The sequence below is a fragment of the Sander lucioperca genome, chromosome 12, assembly GCF_008315115.2.
Source record: "Sander lucioperca isolate FBNREF2018 chromosome 12, SLUC_FBN_1.2, whole genome shotgun sequence".
Lineage (NCBI taxonomy): Eukaryota > Metazoa > Chordata > Actinopteri > Perciformes > Percidae > Sander > Sander lucioperca.
The window spans coordinates 6,376,832-6,396,571 of record NC_050184.1 but is presented as its reverse complement, the minus strand read 5'-3'; the positions used below and the strand labels follow the sequence as shown (position 1 = coordinate 6,396,571).

At 39.6% G+C, this 19,740-nt stretch overlaps 1 protein-coding gene across 2 annotated transcripts; it reads right to left on the bottom strand.

Moving 5' to 3' along the window:
• Window positions 1-1,868: 1,868 nt before the first annotated feature.
• Window positions 1,869-17,937, bottom strand: pik3cd (phosphatidylinositol-4,5-bisphosphate 3-kinase, catalytic subunit delta). 2 transcript variants are annotated; one of them, XM_031286663.2, is made up of 23 exons: window positions 17,651-17,937; window positions 16,659-16,821; window positions 15,545-15,773; window positions 14,370-14,602; window positions 13,964-14,140; window positions 13,095-13,250; window positions 12,515-12,604; window positions 11,284-11,505; window positions 9,715-9,811; window positions 9,214-9,344; window positions 9,072-9,122; window positions 8,774-8,941; window positions 8,284-8,405; window positions 8,036-8,179; window positions 7,850-7,949; window positions 7,585-7,751; window positions 6,957-7,063; window positions 6,584-6,662; window positions 6,332-6,499; window positions 3,581-3,704; window positions 3,023-3,168; window positions 2,812-2,944; window positions 1,869-2,381 (listed from the first exon to the last, which is right to left on the bottom strand). In XM_031286663.2, exons 2-23 carry the CDS (start codon window positions 16,785-16,787, stop codon window positions 2,244-2,246), a joined length of 3,111 nt encoding a protein of 1,036 aa, XP_031142523.1. In that variant the 5' UTR covers window positions 16,788-16,821; window positions 17,651-17,937; the 3' UTR covers window positions 1,869-2,243. The 2 variants fall into 2 exon arrangements, with proteins under 2 accessions (XP_031142523.1, XP_031142524.1); XM_031286664.2 differs by having other exon boundaries at window positions 12,515-12,601.
• Window positions 17,938-19,740: the final 1,803 nt, after the last annotated feature.

The window sequence follows — 19,740 nt, the reverse complement described above, 5'->3', positions numbered from 1 at the left end:
CTACATCAGACCTATGTTGACAAGATGATTTATTAGTTTTAGCTGCAACACATGTAAATGATGCCTTAATGTAAAAAATGTTTGTACCATTTAAAATAATTCATGAATTACAATCAATTCAAAAGGCAACTGCAGTATATTTTACAATTGGAAAAGTAGCTCATAAACTCAATAGACTCACTCCTTCTGGCTTAAAGCAGCAATGCTTAGCTGAGCCCATACTGAGGGACATTGATGCCCTGTTCCACAGTGAATATTTCAGTATCTATAAGGAAATGAAAACATCTTGCTGTGTAATCTTCAGCTGCACTTGCTCTTCTGTAAAAGTCATTGTACAGAAATTCAACGTTAGAGATCATCTGAACTGTAATGCAAAATAAAAAGGCGATGAAAAGCACATAATCTTCTTTGCTGAACGACAGCAAGAAATACAGCATGTAAAGTATTCTGAACGCACCATAAAATTAAATCATACAGCACACAAGTATAGAGGTGTTTGACAGTACAAACATGACATTTCTCCCATGGAACATCAGTTCAAAAAATGCAATAAAAATCACAGTGCACAACTTAAATATCAGAAAATAACACACACACACACACACACACACACACACACACACACAAATTCCTCTTCATCATCTGAGATAGAGCACTTTCAAAAGGGCACATTTTGAGAAATGCAACCACAAGTCTATGGCTAATATGAGCTTCTTATTTGGGTCGTAATGCCTCATGTTTTCAATAAAATCCTTCTGAGCCTTTGACCAAACATCTATTTGATATCTTTGCTTAAACAAACAAGATATAAAGCATTGATTAATGAGCTTTAGAGGTGCTGGTATAGGCAGATTTTGTCACATTCAAACAGAGCCAGGTAGCTGTTTCACTGTTTCCAGTCTTAAAATAAGCTATGATACGCTAAAGATTGCTGGCTCCAGCGTCACATTTAACGGATGGACACAAAAGTGGTATAGACCTTCTCAAGAAAGCAAATAAGCGTATTACAATGTCAAACTATTCCTTTATTGCTTAGTAGCAGTTTGGTCAGGTTCTAGTATATCAACGACGTTTTATTAACAGGATTGATCAGGTGCCGCCGGAAATTCTGCTGGATGTCCCTAGTTATCGGCCGGATGTCCGTCACCTTCTGCTTTCTTTGTGTTGGCATTCTAAACTCCGGTAGATTTATGAGGACTATGGTTAACGGCTCCTCTGATCTCTGCAGGGTAAATCAGACAGCAAGCTAGACTATCTGTCCAATCTGAGTTTTCTGTTGCAGGACTAAAACAACTTTTGAACGTACACAAACAAATTCCTTCCCGGGGATATTTTGCAGAGGCACTGTCATTAAGTCCGGCGCCCATGCTGTGTGGACTAGCCAGACCCTCCTCTGCAGCGTTGTGGAGGAAGGTCTGGCAATGCGAGACTATCTTCTGCGAGACACAGCCTGGTACACATAAATAAATGTCCTATTTAACAATATTTTCTCATCTTACAATAAATTGTAAATGTTACGATGGTTTCTGTCTACTGGCACTCCAGAGGTAACATATTGCAGTTCAAAGCAATATTACACATCAATACAGCAGTAAAACACCTTTTTAAAATATCCTTCATGACTTTGCACATGTACCTCAGAGCTACTGAATTAAATTAAATACAATAAAATAAAAAAGACACAATTGCAAAGAGGCAGTTGAAATGACTGGAAATGACACAGCCACCGTAATGGCACAAAAGACTTGAGGTGAAACTGTCGCCCTGTTATTGAAATCTGTGACTGAACAGTGTCGTCTAAAGTCATCATAAAGTTTGTTTGAAGTTTGCTCCCTGCTGAGCGATGCAGTCGGTGAGATGAACTTTCAGTCTCTGCTTCTGTTTCATGGATTCGTGACACTTTTGCACGTGCCGGTGGTTTTCAAGTAGCGATTTAAACAAATGAAAAAAGCATGTTTTTAATTTTTGTCTTCGAGTCAAAGGCATTCCAATGTTTGATGGGAGAAAGATGAGTGTGCTGGATTTTCTTCATTCTGAAAATATCTGTGTGTTGAGATTATGCTCCATAGTTATATCATCTTTGGATGCCTCCACGCACAGGCCAGTCAAATGTAAACATATGCTGAGTGTCATTGAATGCCATCAATAAAGTAAAATATTTGATTGTTTTTTTCCCTTTTATCTCCATAAGTTAAAATCCATAACTGTTGGTTGGTCTTCAGGTTTCCTTGGCGCAGTATTCTTCACGGTCTATTATCTTTCGCCAAGGAGTGCATCATCCAGTTGACTTTCGTCTTCCAGCTCTCCCGCAGAGCTTCATTGAACTTCACTTTGAAATTCTTTAGTGCCTCTTCCTCTGATTTTCCCAAAGCTAAAGAGTCCTTTTGAAAAACAAAAGAACAAAACATTGTCAACATCATCATCATCAGCAGCAGCATCATCATCATCATAATCAGCCGCCGCAGCATCACCATCATCAGCTCCAGCAGCATCATTATCATCATCATCATCATAATCAGCAGCAGCATCACCATCATCATCATCATCAGCAGCAGCAGCAGCATCACCATCATCATCATCAGCAGCAGCGTCACCATCATCAGCCGCAGCAGCATCATTATCATCATCACCATCATCATCATCAGCTGCAGCAGCATCATTATCATCATCACCATCATCATCATCAGCCGCAGCAGCATCATTATCATCATCACCATCATCATCATCAGCTGCAGCAGCATCATTATCATCATCACCATCATCATCATCAGCTGCAGCAGCATCATTATCATCATCATCATTGTTGCATACCTTTAGATACTGGATGTCTTTGAAGGAGGTGAGCTCTGGCAGTCCTGCTGCCTTCATCATGGCAAAGAGGTTGACGAACAGCATCCCGTTTCGACACAGGATCTTATAGGCCCGCTCACAGTACTCCCTGAACCTGACAACATGATGCAATAATCAGTCATCTGTTATAAAGTATGAGAACAGAATCCTAGATCAGTAAACAGATTGATACCTCTCAAACTTCTCACTGTTGTTCGTCCTTCCTTGCTGGATCACATGGACAAAGTCATAAGTCAAGATAAAAGGCACACGCTCCCTGTTGATTCCCAGTTTCCGCTTGAAGTTGCCCAAGAAATGCCCAAAGTCAATGTGGAACAGCTGAGGAGCAAAGATGAAAATGACTTATGAATCACTGAACACAGTCACATTAATGTTACATGTTAAAGACTCCCTAACTGGTGAATTGACCTGAAGGATTTCACTCCAAAGTTACCTAATCTAACAAAAAACTCAATTAAAAGTTAAATTAAAAGTCACAACTAAGTATTGTTTAGGTTGTTAAAAAGAATTTGAAACTCACAAACCTTGTCTTAGAAGAGTAATTTGTGTTTTTTACTACTATACTACTGATTTGTGGCAACTGTAGTAAGTGTTCTGCTACATAGTACATTATGAAGCAGAGCACAGGTAAAAACAGGTTAACACACTTCCCACTTTATGTCTAATCGCCCCCTTGTGGTAGATTTCAGTGTTGTAATGTGATGAAAAATATTACAGTGGTAAACCCCACCTGTCCAGTTTCCCTGATCATGATATTGTCGTTGTGACGATCTCCAATGCCCAGGACGTAAGTAGCTACACAGTAGCCAGCACAGGACAGTGTGAACTCCTCTATTGCTCGATCAAGTTTGTCCCTGTTGACAAAAAAGATCAGAGAAACAAGAAAGCAAAGCATGAGTGGGTTTTGTTCGTACAGTACATTTACACTTCGTCATATAACCTGCATAACTACTATACCACACTCACACACACACACACACACACACACACACACACACACACACACACACACACACACACATGCATAGTCATGAGGCAGGATTTCCTCACTGCTATAGAAATATTCACAGCAGGAGTTCCTGTGGCCTAATAATGATTGACTGTCATGTCCTTTCACAGTCTAGACATGCACGCAAGTTCACTGTGTTCAGCTTTTACTAATTTCCTCCGCTCCATTGCGGGTCCTGCAGCATTTCGAGCTAATTATCTTTCTGTTCTGTCGTGCAGTCAGCTGGGCCTGTCTTGCCAACGTGACGTACAAAGGCTTGTTCATTACATTGAATGGTTCTCTCTCTTCAAGGACCTTTGAGAAGAGACAAGACCTTCAGACTGTCTGGCACCAAATAAAAATCTACTCTCACTTAATAAACCTGTAGTTGCCTATGCACTTTGTGTTGGTCTGTCACGGTTTTAAAATGCTGCACAAAATAAATACTTTGAAGTAAACACTTCAAACGACACACACAGACATCCAGAGGGCATTTCTAAAAACATAACTCCTATCATAGATGGAAAAAAAGATTTTTCTCCATACTGTCAAGAAAAAAACACCTTCATACTCTACCTGTGTTCCAACTAAAGCTACACACATTTAGCATTTTTAACTACTATATAAAAATGTAAAAAATGGTTTATAACGTAAACACATATAATGTTGTTATAAGCAGATATAAGAACGTTTTAAATATTTACTAATGTACAGAATTGTTCAACAATTACAACCTCTCCTATGAAGACATAACTTATATTATTAAACTGTGTTTTACTATGTTGTCATTAATTATCTGTTTATATAACAGCCTCTACTGATGGATGCCTCACGGGGAGGAGTTATAGTTGTTGACAAATAAATCAATAAACAATTACATTACTACATATACAGTGCTGCTCATAAGTATTCATACCCATGGTCAAGTTGACTAAAAAGAGGAATAAAAAAATCATCTTTTGGAAATTGATCTTAATGCCTTAATTAAAAAAATGAGGAAAAATCCGACCTTTTAAAGACACCAATTTGTTTTGTGAATGAATAATGTATTGTAAATAAATAAATGTTCTTCCTTAAAATACAGGGGCCATAATTATACATACCCCTATGTTAAATTCCCATAGAGGAAGGCAGATTTTTATTTTTAAAGGCCAGTTATTTCATGGATCCAGGATACTATGCATCCTGATAAAGTTCCCTTGGCCTTTGGAATTAAAGTAGCCCCACATCATCACATCCCCTTCACCATACCTAGAGATTGGCATGGTTTTATTTCAGTTAGCCTAATAGCTGGTTTGATTTGCATTTATATGGATCTTATCTCAGTTAGCTATTAGGCTAACTGAAATAAAACCATGCCAATCTCTAGGTATGGTGAAGGGGATGTGATGATGTGGGGCTACTTTAATTCCAAAGGCCAAGGGTAACTTTATCAGGCTGCATAGTATCCTGGATCCATGAAATAACTGGCCTTTAAAAATAAAAATCTGCCTTCCTCTATGGGAATTTAACATAGGGGTATGTATAATTATGGCCCCTGTATTTTAAGGAAGAACATTTATTTATTTACAATACATTATTCATTCACAAAACAAATTGGTGTCCTTAAAAGGTTAGATTTTTCCTCATTTTTTTAATTAAGGCATTAAGATCAATTTCCAAAAGATGATTTTTTTATTCCTTTTTTTAGTCAACTTTAGCATGGGTATGAATACTTATGAGCAGCACTGTATATATATACTACTACTATACTATGTACTACTACATATACTACATTATAGTGTGTTATAGACCATTTATTACTTATACTGTTTATAAATAATTAAAAAGGGGGGAGGATTAAAGTAAAGTGTTACCGACAATACTAAATATGTCTGTTTAAAACAGAGCCAGTGGATGTGACACATTTCACACTTCACTGTGTTTCAATTCCATATAATATAAAAATACTGTACATGCTCTTGTTGGTGCATTTTTGGTATTTCTTTTTCACACATCTTGAATGTACTTTACCATTTTGTAATAACAGGAAATAAGAAATTGTGCATCGAGAGACGTCAGTGAAAATGCGACATTGGAATGTTAATGCCAATTTCAAATTTTAAAAACTTCACAAAGGGAAGTACAAAATGTATTTGTGTTGTGAACACTACATACTAACAAAACATGACTAGAACTAGTATAACATATGTATTTGGGACACAGCTTATGACAGAGCTGGCACTTGGGGATCCCCCCACAAGGTGCTGGGGAAAGTCACTGGGTAAAAGCCCATTTGAGTGGTTTTGCTCATCATGATAAACAATTTGAAAATGGATGGATGGGTGCAACTCTGTGGCTCTGAACAGCATTTGTTGTTCATATAATATACCAAGTGCTGGGTTCTTGGGGTTAAAGAGGGTCATCAGATCAATACAGCATCTACATAGTAAAATATGACATTCTGAAGCTTCCAACAGTAACCACTGTGTCGAAGTTGTTCATCATACTCACTCAGGATTCTTAGATTTGAGCCAGTTGAGCAGGGCATCCTTGTTGAAGGCAGCGGTGGCAGCACTGTTGCTGCTGTTACGTTGGATGTTGGCGATAGTGTCGGAGTTCTTCACTACCTCGATGAGCCCCATCTTGTTCCCAGTGGACAAGCAGCCATATGGGATCATTCTGTGAGTGTGTGGTGAAATTAACATTATTAGGTTGGTCTAGAGGAGCTCCTTGTGCAAAAGCAAACAGCTGCTCCCACTGTACCTGAGATCCAGGCCTTCTTTCTTCCATAAATTCTCCATGAGCTGGATCATCTGGAGGGTCAACATGTCTTGTCGAAGATCTAAAGGTGATGAGTGAAGAAAGGTGAAATAACAAATATATGTCTTCATTTCATTGTCATATAAGATGTATCAAATTTAAATGTCATGCTAACTTTCACCCTGGTACTGTTTGACTTCTAACCTTCCTCTTTTTGAATTTAGGGGACCTCCCTTCCCAAACCTGCTGGGTAAGTTTATCTTTCCGGTGCATTTGAATGTATAACTACAGCTTAAAAGTTGACACTGTGTGGCTACTGTGTGTTAATGTGTACTGAATGTGTGTGGCCATGTATGCAGATTGTTTTGTATCTCACCATCTCCGTTCTTGAAGATGATGCCCACCATGTCTTCTTGAGTGCAGGGGTTATACATCAGCCAGATCGGCTTCATCTTGGAATCCATAAACCTGCACTTGTCTGCACTGCAACAGCAAACACACTCATTATAACCTCATCAGATTCACAGTGTGAGTGAAGACAATAAAATGCACTTTGAAAGTTTAGAAAATGCCTGTTTTTCCAAATACATTGCCATTTTTTTATTACCCTGGTAATTTTACTTACTTTACTTGTTAAATATTTATGTCCCCTGTGGGCCACTGTAGGAAATGGGGAAATTCTGTTCAGGGCAAACAAGCTACGAGCTAATACTATTAAAAAAACATTGATCAAGGGGATGCAGATGAACAGGTTGGGGACAGATTAAAGGCACCATCCTCATCTGTAAGGGTTTTAGTGATGAAAAATAAATGTAAGATCGCATATAGTATAATTCTAAATAAAACAAAGTCTACTGGTACTGTAATGACTAAGGGTTAATTTGAATATATGCTACGTAAATGAATTATTTTGTAATAAACCTAGAGAGACCAAAACTGCCCTTGAAAATCCAATTAAGGAGTCAAAAAATGTAATTTGTCGCGTGTGTGTGTCTGGCACTAACCAGATCTCAGTGAGGATGATGCTGGGGTTGAGTGGTGACAGCAGGTCTGACAGAGCCTCCAGGTAGGACTCCTGTCTGATACACAGCTTCAGGTCATCAGCTGTCATCTTCTGGGAGCCCGACTTAACAAAGTCACTCAAGGCCTTCATTTTGCCCAGAGCCTCGTTCTATGTGGGAGACGTAGGGTCGAGATTTAGTACAAAAAAACAAACACATAATTCACGTCAGAGCTTGACGTCAGTGTGTATCGGTGTGATGAGATTACCTGTTTGCTTAAAAGCTTGATGTGGTGGATGTTTCCCCTGCAGTAGGCCTCCAGAATCAGCCCAAAACGCAAACTTACGGACGCAACGTGAATCTCTGACCTACGATAAACATAAATTCTCCTGTCAAACAAAAGGCTGCAGATGATGCACAAAATCTTGTGTTTTTTTGTTGGACTGCGTCTCACCTGAGATGCCAAAACAGAAAGTGTCCTATCCTCCAGTTGGACAAAGCCCTTTCTAGCAGGAAAGTGGTGAGGTCACAGTCCAAGTAAGACTCGTACTTCAGGACCTGGACCAGCTGGATCAAGTACTGCAGCAGTTCATCATCACTGTGTGCAGAGAAAATCTTCCATGAATGATTACACTGTTAAAACTCAAAACGTGTGATGCTACATGGGTACAGGAACCATGAACCTAATAAATATGTGTGTACCTGAGCTTCCTGAGGCATCTGATTGTGAAAGAACGGACCACTGGGTCGGGAAAACTGTAGTCCAAGAGCTCCAAGGCATGAATGGCAGGGAGGTCCCGCCAGGTCCTCAGTAAACTCATCATCTGAGGAGAATCAAATTACAATTTTCTACCATGAGGAGGACAATTAAAACTCTCATGTGTTTGATGACAGATCTTTGGGTTTGGGGCTCATGTTGGACAAAATAAACACTACTTATCTGGTGATCCCCTGACTGTTACTTTAGCAACAGCATGAGGTTTCTCATTTTTAGTTCAGAATGAATAGACAAGCAGGTCAAGTCATTTAGCAGAGACAAAACAGACAATATTTCTGTACGTTGTGAGGACTTAAATCTGTTTTTCTATATTTCCCAGGTGGTTTATGTGTTTGGCAAACATTTCCAGACCTGTATACAGACACTTACAGAAACACAAAATGGATCATCTCTTCCAAAACTCTCCATGTATACCTGAACTGCGTCCTCGCGCCGATTCCACTTGGTGATGAGGAGTAGCTTGGACAGACTTTCATGATAATGATCGCGGACTTCTGTGCGGAGCTTCCACAAGAGGTCCTTTTCGTCCTCAAAAAACTCAGTGTGGTTTTTGTTGTCCATGATTTCTTTTAGTTTCATGCGCTGCAGAGAGCAAAATTAGCCGAAAACATATTCATAAAAATATGTGGTCAGCAAGAAACAGCTGTTGTTTGTTTTTTTTTTACCTTTAACTGAGTGAGAGATGTAAAATGTGAGATGTAGAAAGTCTTACCTCTTCTTTTGTGACAATAGCTGCATCACCATTCTTCTCCATGTCACTCACCTGAAAACAGATGAGGATTTTTTGACTGACTGTTATAGAAATTAAACTGTAAGTTTGTACTCATAAAAAAAAGCCTTTTGAGAATACGTACCTTGTCCAGTGGAGGGTAATAGAGAGGATGTGGCCGGATGTTAGGGAAGCGAATGAGAAGCCCGGCAGCACTGTCCACATTGGGGTTCTTCTCGACTGTTCCCATCGGGTTCAACAGGTCACTTTTGTCATCTGTAATAATAATGTCATACAATAAATGTACCATTAGATGCTTCTATCTACTTAGTGAGTACATTTTCATATTCAAATCCCTCCAATATCTCTAAAAGTGACAGTGCGTGTTAAACTTGCTGCTCCAAACTGCATGAGAAAGATCTAATCATTCTAGTTAATAAACATGTAGACATCATTTACACATTTACACATCCTCAAAAGGCAATCTTGTGCATCTGCAAACGCATAATGTGTAAATATGTGGGTTTTTGATGGCGCCACGTGTCATTTTCACTGTGGTGCTGCCAGGCACTGTGGCAGAGGCTGTTAACATGTAAGGTGTTTCTGAAGAGGAGGAAATGTAAGAAAAGGGAAGGCCTGAAAGTACCAGGAACAGATGGCCATGTGGACAAGAGGAACTCCCCAGTCTTCAGCTGGTCCTTGTAGTCGAACACCATGGTGTTCACCCAGGCTATCGGACAATCCTAAAGAGAGGGACAGGGAGGATTAGGTTTGTTGATTGGCTTTGAAAATCATCTGCACACAGTAAAAATCATGCAAAACGGAACAAAGAGAGAGTACTCTCATTTTCAATAAAATTGACATTAAGATTTGATTATCAGATCAACAAATGTAATTTTTTTTATCATAACACATAGTCCTTTGTAGTAATTTGTCTGTCAAATTTGTAAAAACTAAGTTTAACAGCCAACTCATTTTTGCAACATCTAAAAAAAACATCTACATTTAAGATTCTTTAAAGATAGATTAATTAATCTGAAATGTACTGAATTATTAAATCTCGCTTGTATGACAATTGATTTATTTTAGACGTTCATTTGAATTCAAATCAAATAGCATTAAGAAAACCTAAATATTTTCATGACATAAAAAAAAGTTTAAGAGGGTGGTCGTGGCAACTTTTACTTTATAATTCATCGTGTTAATTAATAAAGTGTGAGCTTCTGGTATAAAATGCACAGTGATGTTACATTTATACGGTCTAAATTGGCATGTAAAGCAGCAACAACAGAAATAAGATCCAGGCAGTGATCAGCAGAAAAAAATAACTTGACAATCCATTAAAAACAAAAATGCTAAAAAAAGAATAAAAATTTATCAAAACCCCCCCCAAAAAACATTAACAACAACAACACATTAAGGCTGAATGCACCCGGCTAAAAAAAGGGACGATGCACATATACAAGAATGGCTAAAATAGCTCAACTTCTGTCTGTCTGCAGGACTTCTCTTCCAGGCAAAAGAAGAGAGAAGTGGCTCAGAAAGCAGAAGTGGACTCAGAGCCCATAAACACACCTGGGCACCATGTTTGGGTGGACCTCGGAAACATGTTGCCCAAAGCTGCTGCAACGCTTCAAAACAAGATAGGCTGAGACCACAGCGGCAGTAAAAAGGGGAATTTGTTGTTGTTCACTGTACTTGTCAGTGTGCATGGAGTGGGTGTGTGGAGTCAGCCTCTCGGTGTAGTACTACTACTGCTGTTGTTGTTGTTGTTGTAGTTTCATGCATAAAACAGGATTTAGTTCAAATAAATAAATGGCAAAAGGATGGTAAAACCTTAAACTCTGTGTGCCTCTATTAAAAGTAAATGAAAAGGTAAAATGCTCAGTGGTCGGGAGAGCTGTAAGTATGAAGAAGATGAATTTAGAATTCCTTGAAAATGTCTGTCAATTCCTTCCTTCCTTGGAGTGATGTGCAGATAAAAGAGCTGAAGCGGATGAAATGTTAACCGCAGCCTTGCCACTGAACACACTTGCACAACCAGACGCAGCAGCAAAACACACCCACACAGCACACACTGACTACACAATAGAGAGGAAACAGATCTGTTTGTGCTTGCTAACAAATTCACACCCACCAGCCCAAAACACTCGCCTGCGCCATCACAAGTTGTATACTAAGGCCCAGAAACGGCACTAGTTTTGGACAAACTCACCGCTTTCTTGTTCTTCTTTTTAGTGCCGCGGGGTTTCTTGGCTTTCTCAATGACAGCATAGAGCGCAAAACACAGGCGGCTCATGCGAGGCAGGTCAGCCACATTTATATCAAACTCCAGCTTCTGATCCCACAGCGGCTCAGAGCACACTGTCACCTCCGAGGTTGTCACCACCTTACAGAGGAGTTCGCTGCCATGGAACAGACCGGCCTGCACCACAAGCTAGAAGGGATACACACATACACAGAAGTGATTAGATGAAGGTATGACATGTGGTTTGAATGCTGAAGAGTTTGTGTGAGGGAGATTGTTTGTGGAAGATTTACAGACTTCACGAGATGATTCAGAGTTTCCTGTGTCACTCGGGCTATGAGTCAAAGAGTCTACACATTCATAACGTAAGCAGGTCGCGACACCTTTCAGTGCTATGCAAAGCCCGCCCCAAAATGATAAACAACCAAAACACATTAAATATTGTACAGCCTTTAAGCTCCTGCCTTTTGCCAAATCAAGATAGTCTATATTGAATCTATATTTACAAAATACATGAGTAGTTATTCTCCCCCAGGGTGTGTTTTCAAACCTCTAGCTGCCAACTGCAGACGTGACTGATAATTATGTGACAGGACAAATTTGCCATGACTCATGATGTGCTCTAAGGCAGCAGCCGGAAGTGCACTTACACTTAATAACCCATCTAAACAGTAACATAGTTAGTTATGAAACTCAATTACAAACACAGACACACATTAACAGAGTCCCCTACAGTCTTTGTCTTCTCACTCTATTTCTTAAAAAAAGAGAGAATATGGAATATTACTGGATATTTCACATGGTCATTTACATGGAAACATCCTTTAACAAACATTTTACGAAACACTGACACTTAGGTCAGGGGCCTGTCTGCAATAGTAACAAAATGCGTGCATCGCCTTCAAAAAAAGAAGTGCATTGAAAGCGAGAGAGGGAGAGACAGCATGCAGTCTGTCTTTTTCTTAGAATCTAGGCCTCAGAATGAGATGTAAAAAGCAGATAGTCCCTCCCCACTTCCTGTTTTGAAGTTTTAACCAACCGCCTTGATGAATTATGGGAAACGTGTGGTCTAGACCATGTGACCCCCCCTGTCATTTACATGTCAACCCCGCTATTTCTACAACTGAAATTGAGATATTGGTAAACAAGTGAATGCCACATTTCATTGAGCAACAAACCCACGCAAAACCACACCAACCTTCATTCCTTCGTCTGCATTGACTCGGCTGCCCTGCAGCAGGTGAATGTAGAAAGGCTCATTGATGGACCACAGAGACGAGGTGTTCTGCTGTAGGAAGGAGTCACAAGAGAGAAAATTATTTTTTTTTCTTCCATTTTTTACACTAAAACTTCATTAATAGCATTCACCAAAGTCTAAAGGCACAAAACTGTTGCTACAATTTCCTGTTTGGCAACACATCAACAAATAGATACACAACAATGTACGCTTTAAAGTAAAAAAGGGAAACAAAGTTTGAAACTGGAAAAAAAACGGACAAACAGCCCTTAAGGTACTTTGATTATGCCTGAGAAACATGTTATTTTATTGTTCTTTATCGCTCTTATTTCTAGTGCAGTAAGTGGGTAACATGTTTCTGTATGTATACTACAGTAAATGCAAGCAAAGGTGTAAAGCGTAAATTATCAACATTGTGTTGCACAGCATGTTTCAAGTGTGCCAAAGTCCGCAGTCTGGTTGAGGAACAACTGTGATGAGGAGAGAGAGAAAGAGGTGCTGCTCTGTTAATGAAAGACGACAGCTGCCGCTGAACTCTTACCTTCTTCAGGGGCAGTGGAGGAGGTCTGGACAAGGAGCGAGTCTTGTACCCCTGGCTGCACATTCTGCCCTGCTCCTCCTGATATTTGCTGATGGTGGTGTGGTGCACCATGGTTAGATGAGGGATTTGGCTATTTCTCAAACACAAGAACATGTACTGTAAAAGAAGACAGAGATAGGCAACAGGAGGGGGACAGAAGATTGTTTTGTTAACTGGTGCAGCCATCAGTCTGCTCTCCCACAGATATTTCCCAGTGTTCTGATAACACTGGTTAGCTCCTGGAGGCTGTTTATTTGCTGTAGGTTAATGCAACGGAAATCTCATTATTTGTGGATGGATGCAGTTCCTTTCTGCAGGGCTGCTAGACAGATATGAGTCACATCTGCAGGTAGCTGGAGTTTCAAAGTCAACAGTGGAGTCTCCTGCCACCAAAACCTTGACTCACCCCACTCCTGATCTGACAATCAATTCAGCTATTATAGACCACCTGCACAGGGCAAGACTCACAGGCAGAAAAGAAAAGAAATTCACCCACATCCACTGAGAACATAAGACCTTTAGTGCTAATTCTTGTTGCAAAGAATTGACATGACATCTGGATTCATGTTTGCTTGGAGGCATGTGGAAGCCTCTAAAACAAAGTGGAGGAAGATTTTATGGTCTGATGAGATGAGAATTTAACTTTTTGCTCATCATACTAATCGCTGTGTGGCATAATCAAAACCACCATCACAACTAAGAAGCATCATGTTGGGATGGGATGCTTCTCTGCAGCAGGCCCTGAAGGCTTGCGAGGGTAAAGTGAATGCAGCAAAATACAAAAATGTATCATAGAGGAAAACTGGCTTCAGTCTGCTGCGGTCACTCACTTTGAACTGGCACATGGGATGGTTCCCATAGATGAACTCCCACCTCCCGTTGACCTGTAAGGTGTAGTCCTCGGGCTCCTGTCGCACTGAGCGAAAGACGGTGGCCTTCTTCTTCAGGGCGCTCTTCATCAGAGCCACTGGAAAGTCCTGAGGGTCCTGCTGCAGCATGAAGCTTTCCTGTGAGAGACATATTAATACAAATAAAGGTGCCAGCTTTACAGAAAATCACACAATATGTTGCTCTCATGTTGGTGGATGTTGCCCGAGTGATGCTTTGAGGGTGGTGTTTGTGGTGTGGGAGCGGGATTTCCAAAGGTGCTCACATTTACTTAAAATCATTCTTTGATTTGTCTGAATAACCTTTACAAATATGACTCATAAAAACAACAACAGCAGATAAACTCACATCACAAGCCTCAAACTTAACGTTGATGAAAATTTTCTTGGTGTTTTTTGACTTCACGCTCCCACACTCTGGCGGAGAGCAGCATGGCTCCAGGTCACAGGGGAAGCTGTATTCCATCCACTGCTGCCATGGCAACATTTGCCGCTCTTGAGCCTTCTCTTCACAAAACGTACGCATCTTTGCCCGAAACTCATTCACCTCGTGGTTCTTCTGGGCCTCAAACTCATGCAGACCTGAAGAAATCATAATGAAAGCGTCAGAAAATACAAGTGAGAGGAACGCTTTGCTCATTGTGGAAGATATCTTTATACAAACATTTACTGGATCTACTTGAGCCGGCCATATTTTAATAATTGAAAAAAAGACTGTACAGAAACTATCATAGACTTCAATGGTAGAAGCTTGCTCTAGCCGTTCACATGTTTGCAGGTGCGTAAACATTTCCATGGTAACAGTGAAGCTAAAAGTCTGTATGAATTCAACCATGTTTAATTGGTGATCTTATGGAGAAATACTACACTACCCACAATCCTAAGCGTAGCGGCGACGTTTCTGATTGGTGGAACTCGTTGTTACCATGGAAATGTTTACCGCACCCGCAAACCCACGAACGGCTTTGAGCAAGCTTCTACCATTGAAGTCTATGATAGTTTCTGTACACAGTCTTGTAACTTTGCCTTTTTTGCCGTTTTCAAAATGTTATTTTGCACCGAATCAAATGTTTTATGGTCACCATTCATCTCGGAGCTGGTTGGCTTGGTTCCAGGTTCAAAACTATTTAATAAGCATTTAATGAAACGTCAATGGAGATATTGAACGGGGAAAAACACTTCCGAAACCAGAGCCGTTACCAAAGTGGGCGGTCACTGTTGAGCTCTATATGCCACCACTGATTGGTTAGTGTCAAACAAAAAACTACTAACATGAACAGAATGTCAGACTGAATAATGAAGTGAAACGAAATGGCAATTCAGTCTGAAATTGCCATTTCGTTTCACTTCTTTACAGTATTCAATATATTAATCACTTATTTAGTTTGCATCGTTGACAGTGATTCAGAGGACTGGAACCAGGATAGGGTCTTATCTTATACTTAGCAACTATACAACAATAACACCAACCACCAAAAACCTCTATATAGCAGCTCAGCTCTATCAGAGGAGAATGCTGCTGACCTTTGCCAATTAACAGGCTGATTTGGGTGTTGGTGAGTTTCTCCACTCGGTCGCCCTCCCTCGCCACCAGCCTCAGAACACCCATGAAGGGCCGCACGTCACTTATGCGCCTCGATTCTTCCTCCAGTTCTTCCCTCTCTGCTGTCTGGTTGATGCAGGTGAAGACGTATGCGTCAGGATCACCCAGTGCACTGAACAGGGCCTCGCTTCTGGCATTTTTCCAAACCATCTGAAACAAGAGACAGGCGTTTATGACCTGAAGTGTACAGCCTGTTATAATAAGAAATAATTTATTTTCTATTTATGAGGACTTTTCATGTAACTTAAAGTCACCTTACAGCAGTAAGTGTGTTCTCTGGGCTTGTAAAATGTCAAACACGCTTTATCGAAACAGTGAATTCAAGACATATACATACAGCATCGACCTATTTAAAAACTAAAGTCAACTAAAGTCCTGATGAAGAAAAACACATTTGCCATCACCCTGATTTCTCCAATTTACGTATGAGTTAGTATGAGCTAAAATGATAACCAATTGTGCAAAAAATGACCATGGTAGTTTTTGAACATTTTCTTTCTGATTCCTTGTGAATCCACCCGATGGGAAAGACATTTAATCTCTTAATCATCTTAACAGCTTCTGCGAGTATCATTACTTAACACAGCTAAATCAAACAGCCTGAAGTGGCAGAACTGTTGGCATAGAAACTGGCACATTCACATTTAACAGCAGATCTGCTTCAGCAGAGAGCTGGATGTGTATTCCAAGGAGAAATGCTGTAGCTCCTTCTCTAATAGTTGCATCAAAACTCCAAGATGAATCAAAGGCACAAAGGACTATTAGGTTGACCAATTTGCTTAAAAGCATATTGAGAAAATATTGTAAATAACGACAGCATTTTGTAACTGTGGTCACCAAAGCCGCAGTGCTGTGCTGCAGTCAATCAATTGCAATCTATCAGAAACACAGTGTTGTCTTCTAACAGATAAAATGCAATGTATAATGACATTACACATTATGTGTCGGTGGCAAAACATATTCTATTGAGGTTTTTTTCTGATCTCCAAAAGAAGCTACTGATAATGAATTAAATGGGGATGTGAGGGGACGTACTTTTTTGATGCTTTTGATGGTGTCGTTTGGAGACACAGGGAATTTGAGGAAGATCCCAGTAGGCAGCAGGAAGTCCATCATGATCTCCTGGTCCCCCTCCTCCTGCATCCCATACTTCCCCGGGGGCATGGTGACGGCCTCTCATTTACCGTCAGCTCCTCTGCTGCTCAGCGGAACACAAGCCGGCCATCCACACAGAGGAAACACAGCCAAGGTTAATATGTCCCCTATTAACATGTGTTACTGTGCAGTGTTTGTTGTTGTTTTAAAACCCTTAATGATCTATCTTTACAAGGTTGTTTATTGGGATCAGAAAGCACATGCAGAGTGTGTATGACATGAATGAATGACTATGACAGACACTATGACTATAGTTGAAGGGCCTTGTTTGCACCTGATCCCTTCCTCCATCTTTTCAATGCAGTTGAAAGCATATATGTTTATTAATACAAGATAAAATAAAATGCTAAACTGAGGCAATATTATTGAGATTTCGGTATTTATGGAGTGTGCTACCAGTTTATAATCTGCAGTTTAATACCTTTAGTATACAGTTCAATTCATACATCTCTACCTTAGCAGACTGTATGTTCTGAAAAATGTGCTCGGGGGTCAATTAAGGTGAAGACACACTACAAAAGAAACTTCAATCCACTGAATCATACACACAACAAAAAAATACATCTTATTTTGGAAATGTGATGCCGTGCTTCCTGCAAATCTATTCAGCTGACTGTGCAGACAGAAAACATTGTATTTTGAGTGTAATTTTCAAGTTATAAAGTAATTTTACCCTATCGATTTTGGTAAGAGGAAACTTGCCCTGTGTAAGCTGCATTATCTATATCGTGATGCCAGATGTAGGCTGATTTACGCCTGTATAAAAATGTATTTGAATTAATTTACTAATACGTGATATTTTGCCGTTTGAGTAAAACTTGCAGCCTACAATATACCATAAGCCTTGCCAACCTGTTAGCGCAGACACTTACCTGCCAGCTCTACAATTCGGTCATCTCTTCATGGTTTAATTACAGCGAAGATGGAGGCTGTAACATCGCGGTGACATGTCTCGCTTCAGGCGGCTTGATAGGCTGCGGATGTACCCTTGAAGTTGAAGTGAGGTGTTTTAAATCCAGCTCAAACGGACGTACACAGCTCATGTAAAGCATTGAAGTGTTCCCCTGCGTCGGTCAGATGCGCCGTCATTCATGCAGTGGTGTCGTTGCACTGACTGACCCTGAGCGGCTGCGCTCTGCCTCTCCAGCTCCCTGAGGGCCAAGGGACCGTCCACCAAAACGCGTGCTCGCGCAAAGTGAAAGTAAAACTCCCACCCTCCATCCCTAATATGTTTTTGGTTTGTTTTTCTGAAGCAACTAGTCTGATAATCGATTAGTTTACTGACAGAAAATAAATTGACAACTACTTTGATAATTGTCATTTCATTAATTTTTTAAAAGCAAAAATGCCAAATATTTGGCAGTTACATCTTCTCATATGTGAGGATAAGCTGGTTTAACACTTTATTCTTTTAATCTAATTTTTATTGATTCAATTTGTCCTCCCAAAGGTCAAGAAAGCAAGCAAACGACTTATAATCGTTCCTCTTTATATGATAGTTAAAATAAATATCTTTGGGCTTTGGACCGTGGTGGAGGAAGTATTCAGATCCTGTGAGTAAAAGTACCACAATGTTAAAAAAATACTCTCCCTGTGACAAGTAAAAGTCATGTTTTTAAAACATCACTTAAGTAAAAGTGCAGAAATGTACTCGAAGTATCAAAAGAAAGAAGGACTCAATGCAGAAAAGTGGTCACTGTGATGTGTCATGGCCTACTAATACAGTTTTGTATTATTATTACTGATACATGCATGTGTTAGTCGCAATGTACTGATGTATTTGATCTAGGTGGAGCATTTTTTTTAAATCTATTTTATAGATATATCACAATCATCTAAAATAATGCTTAATTCTTTATAAGCTCATCAGATCTTTTGTATGTCAAATATGTATCTGTAAAGTATCTAATAGCTGACAAATACATGTAAAGGAGTGAAAAAGTACAATATTTCCCTCTGAAATGTAGTGGAATGTAATAGAAATAGAAAGTTCCTCAAATTTTAAGAACAGTATGTACTTTGTTAGATTTCTGCACTGGATTTGGTCGGTTGGTCAGATAAAACAAGCAATTTGAATACGTCACTTTGGGCTCTGGGAAATTAGAATGGGCATTTATAGACAAAATCATCTAATCAGAAAGTAAGAAATCGGCTGACTAATAATTGTTTGTTGCAGCACTAATCTCATGTTGTCACTTCAATCTCTATTTAAGGACTGTTCATCGTCATTAAGTTAAGAAAGCCTCATTAATTTATTAAACACACTTGCGACCTTCACATGTGCACACTGTGACCTAAAATAGACGTGATGCAGCTCCTAGTTTTAAAACATTCTTGTAAATCAGACGGAAGTTAAGTATATTTCCAGGTACTATAGTGTCACTTAAGAAAGTCCAGCCCTCTGTAACGTGACTGTTTTTTTATATCAATAAAAGGAAGTTAAATTGTGCAACCTCTCTTTAACGTCCATTTAAGAATATGCAACCCATCATAAAACAGAGCGAGAAGATTTCAGAAAAGAAAAATGCTACATTTCATTTTTGTATTGTGACTGCAAATTTGTTACATGCAGGTCTATAAGAGTTAATAAGTTCCAAAATGTAAATTCTTAAAAATAAAAAATAAAATACACAATTTTGTGAACAATGAAACAGTTTCCCAAATATGAGCCAGTAGAAATTTTTAAATGACAAAATGCTTTGGAAGTTAAAGTGTTCAGACGACCTCTAATGTTCATAGTACCACAGTGAACTTTACTTTTATGTCAGTCTTCATTTATCTGGAGTTTTCAAGAGTTGGATGTCTGTAATCAAACGGAAACTCTTCGATGGGAGACCTTCCTTCCTTTTTCATATTTCCATCGGGTAACCATCAGACCAGTGGCAATTTTAGTTTTGCAGCAAATAGTGAGCAAAGACACCACTCTCATGGAAGTGGAACCTAAACCGCAGTAGTACCGTAG

Bases quoted from the DNA above. Each gene is read 5' to 3' on its own strand.
- pik3cd (XM_031286663.2), bottom strand. From the start codon at position 16,787: ATGCCCCCGGGGAAGTATGGGATGCAGGAGGAGGGGGACCAGGAGATC. The intron at 12,605-13,094 runs GTAAGAGTTCAG...TCCTTCCTACAG, and splicing joins CTCCACTGCCCCTGAAGAAG to CAGAACACCTCGTCTCTGTG. The intron at 6,663-6,956 runs GTGAGATACAAA...CATCACCTTTAG, and splicing joins CATCTTCAAGAACGGAGATG to ATCTTCGACAAGACATGTTG.